The sequence below is a fragment of the Periophthalmus magnuspinnatus genome, chromosome 10 (genome assembly GCF_009829125.3).
Source record: "Periophthalmus magnuspinnatus isolate fPerMag1 chromosome 10, fPerMag1.2.pri, whole genome shotgun sequence".
NCBI classification, from domain to species: Eukaryota; Metazoa; Chordata; class Actinopteri; order Gobiiformes; family Gobiidae; genus Periophthalmus; species Periophthalmus magnuspinnatus.
The window spans coordinates 31,236,843-31,252,263 of record NC_047135.1 but is presented as its reverse complement, the minus strand read 5'-3'; the positions used below and the strand labels follow the sequence as shown (position 1 = coordinate 31,252,263).

The 15,421-nt window shown below is 41.7% G+C and overlaps 2 protein-coding genes across 2 annotated transcripts in view; one reads left to right on the top strand and one right to left on the bottom strand.

Moving 5' to 3' along the window:
• Positions 1-15,421, top strand: part of macrod1 (mono-ADP ribosylhydrolase 1) — an 87,590-nt gene that overhangs the window by 18,072 nt on the left and 54,097 nt on the right. The window lies entirely within an intron of this gene.
• Positions 243-5,585, bottom strand: flrt1b (fibronectin leucine rich transmembrane protein 1b). Its single transcript, XM_033974008.2, has 2 exons — positions 5,317-5,585; positions 243-3,476 (listed from the first exon to the last, which is right to left on the bottom strand). The coding sequence occupies exon 2, from the start codon at positions 3,466-3,468 to the stop codon at positions 1,279-1,281; it is 2,190 nt and encodes a 729-aa protein (XP_033829899.1). The 5' UTR covers positions 3,469-3,476; positions 5,317-5,585; the 3' UTR covers positions 243-1,278.

Genomic DNA, 15,421 nt, shown 5'->3' with positions numbered 1-15,421 from the left:
TATGTTTTTAATTATTCAGATCAAGATGTCTTTTCTGCTAATGAGGTGAGACCAATTTGAGTTGGCTGCTTTCAGGGAATTTACCAAACTGGCAAAACTAATTGGTTACTATTATGAGATTTGTAATTTGGGTTCATTTCATGCAGTCGCACAGGTGATTAGTGAAAGAGTAGTTAAATAAGTGATCTATGCTGGATGTACCAGGCTGATTACAGTGTCACGTTTGACACTGATGGTCCCCCTTCAGCTAAATGATTACTAGGGCAACAGGAAAGAAAAATAGTTCTGTCTGGCGTGTTTAATGGGTCTTTGATACTATGTCCCGTGATGTCCCCTTTTCGCCCCCTCTCACTGCATTTGTCACACTCTTTGTTCTAGTGCTGTTTCTTTTTTCTGCATTTTGGATTTTAGCAGAGTGCCCTAAGCCAACACACCTCTGTCAGAGTCTCCATACCAAAAACAGTAGGGTTTTTTATGCTCTTTGCCTGTGAGTATCCATCTATCCATCACCTCCACTCTGGGGCTCTCTCCGCGCCTCTCATTAGTCTCCCCATTGCTGTGGCTTGTGTCTGCTGTCTCTGTCAGAACTGTTATCGCTGCTGTCAGTTCCCTCGGTGAGAACAAAGTCGTCCTCTGCTCATGGCACCACAAAAGACACAAGAGAAAGAGCCCAAGCCAAAAAGAAAAGGCAGCAAAAAGGGAGGAATTAAAAGAACGGGAATAAACTAGAGACGAGAAGAAGGGGAAGAGTACAGCTTTTCATGTCAACCATGATGCATTGTCATCTCTGGGTTACAACAACTATTTATTTGTCCTTCTGTCATCTTTTTATTTATACACCCCAAAGCTTACAGTTGGTAGGAGTAAAGGAGAGCTATCTCTATACACATCCTGTGCCTTTCTTCATATAAATATTTCTCCTGCTAAATCAGCTAAGCCTAATATCAACCTCAAATAAGTTACTGTGTTTCATTAGAGTTGAGAGGAACAGTAGTGTGAAAAGATGCTGACATATCCAAAAGAGAAAATATAACAATAGAACTATAAGTAGCACTCAAAAGGTTCTACTGTGAACTCAGATACAGCAGTAGAGTATAGAAGGACTTCTGTCATTCAACAGTAATGTCCTGTCATCAGTCTTTCTACTAAGCAAACCATTAAGAACCAGCAGAGGCACAGAGGGTACTTTGGAAACAAGGACAAAGGGCCACTGGCTAAAGTCGTCATTCTTAAAAAATGACGTCTGGCGGTCGTGGCTCAGTGAGTGTCCCTGTGTCATCACGTGTATGCGTAGTCAATGTCTGGGATGCCCCCCTCTCTGTATCCACGGTTAGTGCCATAAGTAGCATGGTGATGGCTAGTTTGGCTCAGAATTGTACCATTGAGCGAGCCAACTCCATGGTTACTCCGGTATGTCCCGTTGGCTTGGGAGGAGGTGGAAGAGGAGGGGAAAATAGTGTGAATGTAGGTAACATCGTCCAGCTTAGGCTGCAGGGACTGGTGGGCCATAGCTGTCATCTGAAATCCTGCTGGTGGGGCTCTAATCTCTAAAATGGAATTGTCTTTCTTTGTTCCAGATTCTACATAATCATCATAATGTTTACCTCCTCGTCCCCTATTGTATGAGCTTGAGTCCCCGGACATATAGCCTGTTCTCTGTCCATACCAGCAGAAAATACCAAATATTAACAATAGGCTGACCAGCGCTGTAGCACCCCCAATAATCCCTGCTAGTGGCAGGGCTGTGAGCTCTGAGTCCTGGGCATCTTTTCCTGACCCCTCCCCTCCTGAGCTCACAAGCGCCTCTCCAGTCTCTATTTGAGCACAGGCGGGTGCCGAGTCCTTACTGTCTGTGTCATAGCCACTGGCCCGAGAGGAGCCCCTGCTCACGGACCCAAAAGAGGGCTCCTGTCGCAGAGGCAGCAGGCAGATGAGGTAATGAGAGCGTGGGGTGAGCTGGGTAAGCAGGTACTGCCTCCTCTCTGCAGGAACCAAAGTCTCTGTTATTGAACTACTGCTTCCCAGACGTAGCCAAGACAAACGGAAAGAGGGCACGGGCTCTGGGCACAGCCAGCTCACCAGCACACTGTCTGAGGAGAGTGGTTTGACAGTCAGCTCTAGGGCCTCTCCTGCTGCATGCCCCCCTTCACCAGGGGGCAGTACCATTAGTTCTGGTCTCTTTATTCTCATAGTAAACAGAGATCCTTGTGTAGGAACTAGTGCAGGGGCAGTGGTGGTACTACTGTGTGGGAATGTGGCTACTGGCCGGCCTCCGCCGGGACTACCGCTGTCAACTACTTGTTCATTTGGAGAAGGATTTATACCTGCTCCAGGACTGGGGCCAGCTGGAGGACCTTCACACTGTTCAATCAGGGACGTGAGGTCTCTCAGTATCTGGCCCCTCACTGCCTCGGGCCCCTGACAGGTGAGCCCCCTGACTGTCACTGCCGCTCCTCTGCTGTGCAACCAGGCGTGGAGCCAGCGCAGGTTACACCCACAGAACCAGGGGTTTCCTCGCACTAGGAGCAATTCCAGACTATCCGTGTCCTTCAGAAGACCTCTGGGGAGACTGGTCAAGTTGTTACCTGAAAGGTCCAGCCTCTGTAGTCGCCTCATGCCATCAAATGCTCCTCTGGGAATATGTGTCATCCCATTATCCTGCAGATGCAGGCGCAGAAGGTGAGAGGTGGGCAGGTTGACTGGTGGAGACTGCAGTGCATTCCTCACCAGAGACAGCTCAGTCAGATTGGACAGACGTGAAAAAGTGTCATCTGCGATACGCGTGTTGGCCAGCAAGTTCCCATCCATGACCAAACGTCGAAGTGAAGAGAGGCCGCGAAAGGCGTGAGTGGGAATAGTGTTTATTCTGTTGTCATCCAGGCGTAACTCCTCAAGGGATGAGGGTAAACCTGCAGGAATGCTGGACAGGTGGTTACGAGAAAGAAACAGCAGCCGAAGCCGCGGTGTCCCAGAGAAGGCCCGGTCCTGGATGCTAACTGTGGATATAGAGTTATCATCCAAATGTAAACGTTCTAGTAATGGCAACTTGGCAAGAGATGATCTCGGTAACGTTCGTATATTATTATCCTGTAAATGTAGCTCCCGTAATGAAGGTGGGAGGTGTATAGGAAATTCATCCAGTTGGTTAGCATACAAGTATATAACTCGTATAGTAGTGCTGCGCTCGAGTGAGGGAGGCAGGCCGGCGTTGGTCAGACGATTGCTCTGCAAGTAGAGTATAGCAGCTGTTAAAGGCAGCGGTGGAATCAGGCTGAGGCCACGGTCGTTGCAGTAGACGAAACCTTCATCACAGCGGCACACAGAGGGACAAACAATGCCCTCATCTCCCTCGCCAGTCTCCATAGCGATCGCCGCTGCCGCCAGTTCCAGCACCTCGGCCAATAAGGTGAGGCACAGAAGCAAGAGGAACAGCCAATCACGGAGCTCTGCCAGGCTCTCAGTCGCCATGTCTCTTCCTGTCGGAAAGATACAATAGAAAAAGGTGTTAACATGCAAATTTAAGTTGTCTTGAAGCTATTATTACATTTTATAGATGTTAATGGGGCTAAATAATGTGCTCATTACCTCTAGTATCTTACACTGTTACATTATCTAGTAAGTTTTCTTTTAACATAAACAAGTTCAAGTTAAGGACTAAATGACTTGTCCAGCTGTATATGGGTCAGAGCGACCAAGCAGAAGACAAATGGACATTTACAGAGAGAAAGCATTGGGGAGAAAAGCGAGTAGGCGAAGAAGATTACGAGAAACAGTAAAAAGGGAGACAAAGATTGAGAAAATTGGACAGTTGACACTGACAGTGAGAGGAAGAGGGCAGACTTTGTTCTCTTGTGATGAACTGAAATGGAGTGAATGACAGAATGATCTAAAGGGAGAAATCATGTTAACTGCACTTGGTCATTTTGAAGACAAAATAACACGTGACTGCACTTCATATAATCTTTATTTACTCAAATGTAAGTATAACTGTGTCTGTGAATGTGTCAGACAGTTGAACATTCAAGATCAGATTCAGGGTTAATAACACAGTCGATCCTTTCACGGTTTAACAATGCACACAATGAAATGCACAGAGCTGTACTCATCTCTCAGTACAAGATCACATGCATTATGTATGTTTACTCTGGCTTGTTATTGTTTGTTATATCTCCATAAATTATTCAAGGAAGTGGTGCAGAAATCCCAAGAAATTTTTCTTTCAAGATCTTTTAGAGAGCACAGATTTTTCTAGAACATTACTGTGTTGGGGGATGATGTTTTATGACTTGTCTCCAGCAAATCCTTGACACCAGCATCTCTAACATAAATTAATTTACAATTCAGATTAAGTGATCGCAGTAAGCAAACAGTCACAAAGCACTATTTATAGGATCTGAATATCATACACTGGTGAGACTTCTACTGATTTGATTGTGGCATAGTTTTGTTTGAAGCCCTTCTTTTTAGTAGCCTGAGGGCGGAGAATGTGTCCTGATGTGAAATGCTTGACATAATTTGACAGCACATTTGATAAACAAATCCTCTAAAGGCAAGTTTTTTTTCTTCACTGTAGCACACACAGCCACAGTGGCTATGGATGTGTGCCTGTAAGTGAACTCTGTTCTAGATGCAAAATTGCCCTTTGGCTGCAGTCAAAATCTATGCAAAGCAAACATGAGATGGTAAGAATAGAGGGGACAAAGGGACGGATTGAGGCGAGAAGTCACACAGGAAACTGGACTGCCCCTTAAGAAAAGAGGAAACTAGTTCATGACATGTTTGAGTTTGTCTCTTACATTTGTCTATACACTGCAGAACAAAAAATCTCATGTTTAAAAATGGTACAATTAATACTTTAAGCAGCTTCACTAGACTCTTACTCAGCTTCTGAAAATAGATGACAACATACAGCTAAAATTGAAATATCAATATGTTACCTCATAAATACCAAAAGTACTATTGGATATATTATTGGAATGGAATATGAATAACATATGCTCTGCATACACTTTTTTGGGGATCTATGTGCATGAATCATAAGCATTGTAAAAAAAAAAAGTACTGTTCTCTAATCTCTAAAATGGAATTGGCTCTACAGTAGGCCTGTTCCCTCACCTTTTCTAAATGTCCTGTGGCATGTTTGCATATTCCAATCACGTTCTGAAAAGGCTGTTGCTGCCACATACAGGCTATATGTTTTTTTTTATTGTGTAGCTTAAAACATTTGTATGCTTGACAGACACTGTGCAGTGGTGCATGTTTGACTTGATAAAAAAGAGGTCTGATAGACCCTTGCTGTGATTGCTAAGGGCATACTAACCTGAACAGTGACTCCCCGTGCCTCTCACTCAGCCTTGGCTTGCTGGACTTGTGTCAAAGACTTCAGGTAGATTGATGGAGATGATGCCTTTGTTTGTTTTTCAGTTTTGTGAGCTGTTTTGATTCAGGACTGTATCCGTGGACCTCAAGGTTTAATGCAGGGTGAATAATTATGGGGCTGATGCTTGCCTGTACTCCAGGATTCCACTAGTTGCAACAGTAGCATGGCTCAGTGGCATCCCACCCTGATGTGTGTGGAGGGGTGGAGGGTAGGTGGGGGGAGGGGGGTGTGAGTCCCGTCACTGAGATCTCTGTCTGCTTCTCTCTGGGTAACAGCTTTTAGGCCTGCCAAGTCATCTCATCTTCACCAAACTTCCAGAGGCTCGAAATGAAAACCCACTCCCCCAGATGCTGCAGCTGGGCAGGCAGGGGACGTTTGAGGGCTCAAGGGTCCTTCTTCAGAGTCAAAAGTAATCCTGGATCCTCATGCAAGTAGTGGGTCATGCAAATATAGTTCAGAAGCATGCAACTCTTTTAATAGCCCACTCTGAGTGTAACTAATGAGCAGAGGCAAGTCTCTACGCAGCTCGATCAGTTACAGTTGGTCAAATAATTTCGTGTCAAGTCTGGGGTATATTTGGTATCTCCAGAGTCTGTCCATGCAAATCTTACTGCCAAAAATGTAATATATTTTTCTTGAGTTATATGTCCATATCAAGGGGTCTTCACGTTGAAGCACTGCAGGGAGTGTGGAAATCCTTCAAAATGCTAAAGACCTTGACCTCTCACAGTGACGCTTGTGGTGGACATCTGCTTGAGTTGACCTAAAACGACACATAAAAAGTACATTAGACATTACAAAAGAACAAACTAATAAAAATACAATATTTGCATTTTAAATCTGTTATTGCTAAATAATTATGATCTGTGGCTATGTAAGCACGAATAACGCAACGGTGGAGTGTGTGTAGCTCTTACTATTTTGTATGCTTGTATATCGTCCAGTAAAGTTAAATGGATCGTGTTATTGGGCTCAGAGAGTTAATTAAATTGAGAACTATTTTTGATTAGTCTGAGCCATATTCAAGGGAAAGACCAGTTATTTTGCTGCTTATTTCAATTTTACAACGTCTCATAAGAATTTTAGGACTGCTTCACTGGACTTTATGTTTCCTTTTGGGCTTAGGACATTTGTAGTCCCCACTGCAGTCTGTTGCAGCATTTTAAAGTCATGGTTTGTCTAAACAGTGTTTGAAATCATCTGCATCTTGGCATGTGTTGATTTGATTTGAATATAAGTATTAAGCCAAGTGTAAGCCTTTCTGTTTTATCACAAAAAAATCCCTTTGCAATTTATTTGATACAGAAGACCAACTTTTAATGCTGTTCATAAAAAGACTCAAATTAAACAACTGTATGTCTTTGTTTATAATACTTAAGCATAGTTTCTTAAATAATTTGACTAAGCTGTTAACATTGACTTTATGATCCCACATAAGTAAACAAAACACATATTTTAGTGCTACAGGAGTAGTGTTGATTTTGGCACAATATAAGACACTAAAAGCCACACATTAAATAATTATGCCTATCTGAACAGTGATAAAATTAAGTGCCTTATGAAAATACATGTGAAGGTCAATGTTTCAGCGGCACAGGACTAAGCTCCCGGTGGACACAAACCTGCCGTTAAGCTAACTCCATGTTTTATGTGTTTTGGTTTTTTTTCACGCAAAGCTTTCATTAACCGTCCTGCATTAAGTGTCTGTGTCTTGTGCGCTGCGTTGAACCCCCAAGTGAATGCAGGCTTTGGAAATATAAGTTTTTTTTTACACTGCGCACACAGAGGCGGATTCATCAAAACCATTAACTGCTCGGCTGCTTACACACTCGCACCGCTCGTTTCATTCCACAGTAAGTAGACTACATAGCCAACTGGGAAATTATCATGGCGTTTGCTTAAACTCAAATGGAGACAAATAAAGCTGTCCTCATTTTCATTTTTAAGGACACATACAGCTAAAGGAGCCCTCATCAACAACAGGCCTCAGTCCAGAGTGGTGGACCTGTGTCATAATTCTCATATATACAAATCCATAAGTATGAGGTGGCAGGACTTGCTGATTAAATGTGGATGAATAAACTGGTACAAGTCTAGACTTTAGAATAGGGACTGATATTACAATTCATTGCATTCATTTCGGACATATGTTTAAGTGGGCAAATTTTCAAAATATTATCAATACCTGAAGGTCAAGGTGAATTATTTATATCAAAAATTCACCAAAAAAAAAAAAAGAAAAGAAATGATCCAAAATGAAAAGGGAAAAAAACATGTTGTAAACTTGCCAAAAACTATATATATGATACTACAGCTAATACATTATTACTATTCCAAATAGTACCTCTCTCCAATTACAAGTACTACCAAGACAATAATAGCCTAACACATGACAACAACAGCCTACCACAATTGCTGTATCATTCTGTCATCACTGGCAATACTACAGCTATTGAATCCACTACACGGAAACCACAAAAATCATGGTCAACACCCAGCTAGAAGTGTTTCAAATTGTACAATTCTCATGCTTCATATAAACCATTCTGAACTCTTCTATTTTTAATGTTATTTATGTTTTGATTTGTTTGTATTGTCATTTTGAATGGCTTTCTTATTCTGTAAAGCACTTTGAATTTCTTTGTGTACTATACAAATAAGATTGTCTTGCCTTGCCTATAACAATCACACTATATCAACCATTTTGACCTACTTTTTTCTCACTATATCAAACAAAAACATCAAACTGGAAATGCAAATACAAAAATAGATATTTAAAAATGAATATATAAGTATGTGCTTGAGTCAAGTACTGACAGTCTGTTTGCTTATCACTTGACACATTATCATTTAACGTGTTTTAATGAGGATTTTATTGACACTTTTTCCACATAAATATTTACTGATTACCATGTATTTGTCTTTGTGTGATGAATGCCTTGTGCTTGAGAATGAGTATGAGTCAGAGTATTCATGTTTCAAGGCCTGGTGCTTGTCTTTGATGGCACATATAACCCATATGCCAAATCATAATTCTAATGAAGCCCTTTTTAAGAATACCATTACTCATTCATTAATAGCAGTTGTCACTTTAATAACAATAACTGTCATTTGAAAATGCTTGTAGTAATTGGTTGCTGTGCCGTGCTACCTCCATCGCACGCTAATCTTTGCCCACTGCAGGCAAAACGTCTGTCTGGCCGGACAAGCTGTGAATATTGAACATGTTTCCACAGCTCACTGCCATCGCCCATTAGACATCAATAGTCTGTATAATGTGGAGGCCGTCTTGAAAAGTTTTTGTGATGGATTTTTAGTGGAAAAGGTATAGCTTGTGGCAGTACACAGCGGGAAAGAAGGGGGAGGAGAAGAGGAGACGAATGGGGACATTAGGAGCATGTGTAGAGGAAGAAATCAGGAGGGAGTTGAAGAGATGGCGAACTGGAGATAATATTCGAAAAGGCTTTTCTAAAACCAAAATATGTTGCAGTTTTACTTCCAACAGAGGTTTTGAGAGCCGCAGAGACACCTTGACATTAACTGACTTACAAACGAATTACAAATGATGAATTATAAAACATTCGTTTAAATTCCACTGATGCAAAATGTTCTGAAAATAAATCTCAGAGTCAATATGGTCTAAAGGTATAATGAGTTTTAAACAAGAATGCCCCAGGTTCAAGTGCGACAATAACCTGTCTTTGCTGCTAGTGCTTTGTATTTTTCATTTTGTTTAATGACTTTTAATTTGAATAGCTGCACAGTTAAATCTGAAACAGTTTCCTGACCAGTGATCATTAGTTAAAATAAGATTTTCAATCGGCCTTCACAAGAAAACGGCCTGCTATGAGGCAAAACAGGAAGCTATAGTGAGACAGCACATAACAAGATTTGCTGAGGGAAAACCTGTCTAAATCATATTTGTTTGAATTGCCCATTTCGCGCAACACTTTGTGCTTATTGGCTCTTTTTGTTGATGTATTTTGTTCTTTATCACGTTTATGCTGCTCCAGAGGAGTAGTGGTGATGAAGAGCAGAGCAGCACTGTGCAGGCAGGTGACCTTTATGATGTTTATGTCAAAAGCGTTTCCAAATGACCCACCGTTGTTCATCTTTTATGCACTGTACTTGTTTTTGTGGGTAACTGCTAGCGCACAGAACATCATGCTCCTCGGGGGGACACAAATCACTCTTGCTCTTGTGAGCCAATGACAATTGTGTAGCCAACGGGTGCTGCTACATTATGTGACTTTCAGCGTGGCTTCTGCGCAGGCGAAATGCTCCAGCTGCTTTGTTTACTTCTGCTTCTGCTCTAATGATATCGTATTAGCATTTCTTTTTGCCTGATGGGACGGCCGACAGAGCTGGTAATATGGCTTAATAAATGCAGCATTTTTGAACAATTGTAGTTAAAAAGATACAATAAGGTTGGAATAATGTAGCTTAGTGAGGCTTAAGGCTTCAGTGCAAAATACACACACAAACACATCTGTTGTAGGGAGTAGCACAGATGTGCTAAGTGTGGCTTCAGTAAGTCATTTACATTATCGGATGTACAGATGGAGGTAGCATATGCACTCAAATATGGCTAACATTTGTTAGCGGTCACCTTGTGCAAAAACTGTAGAGTCTGGACTGACAGGTGTGCTTGTTCACTCAAGACAAAGAAGACTGAGTTGAAAATGTATCGAATCAAGGAAGAGACTTTTTTCAGAAGAAAATTGACTTTGCAAAATCTCTTTTCTTTGATTTTCTTCTAAATTGGTTCCTGGCAAAACCAAAACTTTTAAACATTGAAATGGGTTTTCTGTGTAAAATTTACTAAATCAAATCTCCAACCAGGCTTCCTAAGGATTTAGAAAATTACAAAAAAAAACCTGACAGGTGTGGTACTTAGGCCATTAGAGCACAGTAGGAAACTAGATGGAAGCAGGAGGTATAAGGAGCTAGGGAGCTACAGTTCCATCCAGCACTGCATGGGGACCAGAGTGGGAGTGTTTTGTAATCATGCGCCTGCCTAACCCTAGTGTTAGTGAGGTTGATGAGCGTGCGTCCCTGCTGACACATGCGCTCTCTCTATCCACTCTGTTGAATATTAATATTGAGCTGAGAATTCCTCAGAGCCTCATTGTCAGACGGCCCTATTGGCCCTATTGTTCTGTTCTGGCCCCTGCATCCCTGCGTGTGTGTGTGCGTGTTTAGTTTTAATGTGCCGCTTGATGTCCACATTGTGTGCTTATGCATATTATGGCCTGCATCTTCATGGCCGCGTGTGTGTCGATCGCACCAGAGCAGTAGTTAAACCAGCAAAGAGGGAGATGAGGGGAGGAGGGTGAGCTTGCTGCCCGCTGTGGCCCATCCTGACGACTGGCCTGAGAACACTCAAAATCACCATCAAGGGGCCCAAACACTGGCAATTATTTCACCTAGAGGCACTATCAGGAAAATGAACACACTCATTAAAACTGTGCACTTGTGTTGCGTGTATACCCGCACACGCACACACAGCCAGTTAGAAGGCAGCGCCGTACACACCAACAACAACTGTTTGTCTTCCCATCGAACACTAATATGTTACTTACATTTGACTGTGCATGTCTGGCCATGCGTCCCGCTTTACACGTCGTTTACTCTAGAGTGTGTAGTGTGTGTCTATATGGATTTATGTGACTGTTTAACTACTCCGCACACGTAACCTCCTCATCTCTGCCTCCCTGTTTCTCATTTATCGAGCAGGCGGCAAAGAGAAGGAGCGTGGGGAATGGTGAAAACAAAGTGATATGGCGGCCAGAGATGCAGCAAGGCAATGTGGTGCTGCTGGTTGGAATGGGGGGCTGTAGGTTTGTGAAGGTAAAACGAAGTAAAGCTAGAGGAGGAGGAGGCACTACATTTATGGAGCTACTGAAATGCCATTTGGAGCTAGAAATGTGCCCAGTTTAAAGATTTAAAATCAGTGAAGCTCAGATTTGACATGGTACTGCAGATGGTATACCTGAAGCTATGCAACCACATCTACCTTTTCACATTACAAAGTGCATGCTCCATTCAAGTGACTAGATATTACGAGGACATAACCCACATTCATATTCAACAGCCCCTGGACTCATTGAAGGCCGGGACTTTGGGTCGATCCATTGGAGGGTGTCGATCCTAGCCAAATGCTGAGGGGGAGAGGTTGGGAATAAGACAGAGAGAGGGAGGACTTGGGAGAGCAGCTACATAGAAGAGTGGTCCGTATGTGACTGGCTTTCTAACACAACGACACACAGCTCCCATTTAGCAGCAAAGGGAGGGGCGGGGAGACAGAGCATGGATAATCAGTCTTACGTCTGAAGGAAAGGCTTAAATCACAGTTTTTAAATGTAGGATCACAGTGACACTCTTTTGGGGGGCTAATATGCATCAATTGGGGACAATGGACTGGTCAATTGGAGTGCATACTGTTACCTATGTGTTTAACAACCTAAAATTATCTTATGCAAGTGCAAGATATGCTTTACCTAGAAATACAGGGTCAGGGAACAGCATATTTTCCTTTTACATAATTTCTAATCCATTAATGTTCTGTATTTTGTAAGATGTGTAAAGACAAAATAATTTAGCTGTCATTGTTGTGCAGTACAAAAACAAAAATGCAAGAAAAGCCCTGAAGCTTTTGCTTCTCTATGCATATTTCACTTTGGAAATGAAATATACAATTAGATGTTATCTCCCTTTTTTGTATAATCATCACAGGCTTAAAAGATTTAACCATAGTATCACTTCAGGTCAAGTAGAAACTGGTTGTTTTTTATCAAACTTTGCTTTCCAAAGTTTGAAAAAGACGTGGTTGCTAAATGTTGTATACTTGCTGCTTTGGGGCTTTTTACTGGGGCTCTTTGTGATTAGCTAGAAAGATATTATTCATTAATTTAACAGTCACTGGTGGTGGCAGGCTACTTCAGAAACTAGGCACTGTTACCGTGCTACAGACTACTCCAACTTGTTACAACAGCAGGTAAAGGCAAAGTAACAGTATGCACTGCAGCCCATAGCACCACCCTTCAGGATAATTGAATGAAACCACTAGGTGTGGGCATTTCAGAGTACAGAAATGTTACTTTATATACTTATATGGAAGGTTTGTCTTTTTGTTAGCTAATTCATTTTTAAACATTTAAAAAAATATTTTTATTACATACTCAATATAATAATTTTGAAAGCAAATACCTAATCATTTAATATAAACAAGTTCAAACTGACAAAAAGTATGATTCACTGAATGTGTTGAAATGCATGCCAAATTTGAGTACTTTCCCACATGCTTTGAGCATGTGCTAAGACTCACACCATTTCCCCTTGTGTGACCTGTGAACTTGTTCTTCACTCCACACCTTTCTTTCCCTTCACTTGTAGCTGATTATAATGAGAGTGACAGCATTATGCACTGTGACAACACTATACCTCCCACCTCAACTCTCCCTGGCAGTTCGCTCCATGGTGCAGTCTCTGTCTGTCTGTGTTCCCCCTCCTCCCCCCCAACAACTCAACACCAGCCGAGGTCAATTATCTCTGAATTTCCTTATAGATCTGACAACATGAAGCTGCTGGGGAGGTGTTAAGTGGTGCATTATTTAGAAAGCTTTCAAGTGTGTTTCTTTACCGACATCCATTTTCCATCTAACACCTTTTCATCACGTTCTTCATTTATTCAAATATACATTTGGAACTGTGCATGTGTGTCTTTGTTCTTTGTGTATAGTACAGCAGGGACAAAATGTGGTGATGAGATGACAGCGAACCACAGAAAAAGCAAGCAGTGCAAATGGGAGCTGTTCAGTGAATGGGTCCTGAAGCCTATTGTCACCAGGAGAGCCAAGATGAACAAGAGAAGATGCAGGAAAGATGGAGGCAGAGATGTCGACAATGTGAGCTGAAAAGAGTTTTTTGCCCCCGGAGAAACCTGAATGAACAGCAAAGAGAGGGTGTAAACGAGACTTTGAAATAGGAGGGTGGGAGATAGGTGGTAGAGATGTGAACCAGAGCTTATAAGAGGAACAAGAGGTTCTCACAACACAGCTAGAGTTGAAGGTGTTTTGCATACATATGACAGCAGTAATGAAAATGCTAGCGGCTTCATTTTGAACACAGCAGCTAATAATTAAAATGGTCAGGCGTCACACTGTGGGCTGTAGACAATTGGATGCATAAGCAGTAAATAAACTGTATTATCTCTCTAGGGGCTCCGTAAAGGGACTATGGCCTTGAAGTCAATATTCAAACAGCATCTAGCTAACTCATCCGCCATTCACCTCCAATTAGGCTTACAATGCAAAAGGCCCACTTAATGATGAGGTTTGATGTTTTCTGCCGCTAACCAATGTACCTCCACTTTCAATTAAAGACTGGCGGCTTAATAGCACACACTTGTTTAAATACAAAATGATTCACCCTGCCAGCATGTATTTCTTGGCAAAGTAAAAACGGGTCTTCTGCTGCAGTAATTAGACTCTTGGACACTGAGATTCCAGAGAAGGCCTCCCAGATGAAAAGCATTTAGGTGTGTTGGAAGGAAGTGTGAGGATACGTATTACTAACTGACACCCCTGAAGCTGTGAGTAGTCCACCCACATGGTGCTGGAATTCTTGCTCAGCCAAGTCATCTGTGATATTTAATTATATAAATTTAAAAAACATATTTTAAAGCTGCAGGTCTATTTGTCTACTGCAGACATACCAATCAGTTATACACCACCCATTGAGATCCGTCCATATGTTCAAATCTGCACAAATACTGCCTCATCTCATTACAGAATGACTTTACAGTTTTTCATTAGTTAACCGCTAAAGACAGAAAGGAAACAGAAAAAGTATATATATTTTTGAATGCAAAAAGTACAAAAGTAAAAATCTCTTGAGTTTACTCTTACACCAGGATTTAGAAGATATGTATCTGTGGGGCAAAGATTACCAATCTACCTAAAATGCAATCATTTTCTTTTCTTTAGTGGCTGGCAAGTTACTGTAGTTTTTGCAATAATTAAAGCAGTAATAATGGATGTTTTGATATTGACAGCATGTAGAAGATAAAGTATGTAAATGTAGTAGTAAATACTATCTAGGTAAACTTGACACTGTGGCATGCAACTAGAAGTCCACTATTCCCTACTATTAATGGGATCCCCTCTTGGGCCTGGGACCTCCTAGAATTGCGATTCTAAGGGCCATATCTTGCCTCTGGTTTTAACGTGGCAGTAGCGCTAGCAAGATAATCTGCTGACAGATAGCGTCAGCACTACTGCTCAGAGCGTAGGCATGGAGCTCTAAACGAGAGGCATGTCGTGCCTAAATATCAGGCAGAGGGAGCAAATTGAGGGCGTGGTGTGGCGCATTCAGTGAATCGCCAGAATCGCTAAAATAAATATCAAATTAGTCCAGTGAAAAACAATGTGTAACATGTATACTCAAGGCATAAAAAGCCTTCTTTTATTTGAAAATGTATTAGGATGATAAATGCAGAACATTTCAAGGGCAGGTATAGTGCCAAATGTTTGGAGAGCGTGTGCACATGACTCGTAAATCGTCTGGTTGTGATACACAGGCCTAATGTTTTGTATGACTGGTGTCTACGGCCAGAGAAAATTAAGTGCAACACGTGTTGGTTTGTACATTTAATTAAAATAAAATGAAATATCAAAGTACATGTCAGAAAATATTATAACTATAGCATAGATTAAAATTTTGGCCCTCCTCTGGTCCATATGCCATGACGAGAACCACAGGCCCAGGAGGGGTCTGGACTCCGATAAAAACATGGGTATATGAACTATTGGTACTGGGATGTCCGAGACGGATGGTCAAGCATTGAATTATTATTATTGTTACTATTATTTTTACTTTTTTTTTTTTTTTTTTACAGTGGAGGACCATCGTCTTCTCCGCTCTAAAGTGCTCACACCTCTCTTTCCTGCCTAGTGATGGTAATGAGGCAAAGATTGTAGACATCACCCATGCAGGAAGCGATTTTAAATGCCACAGTGATCACAGATTGGTTCAGATGAC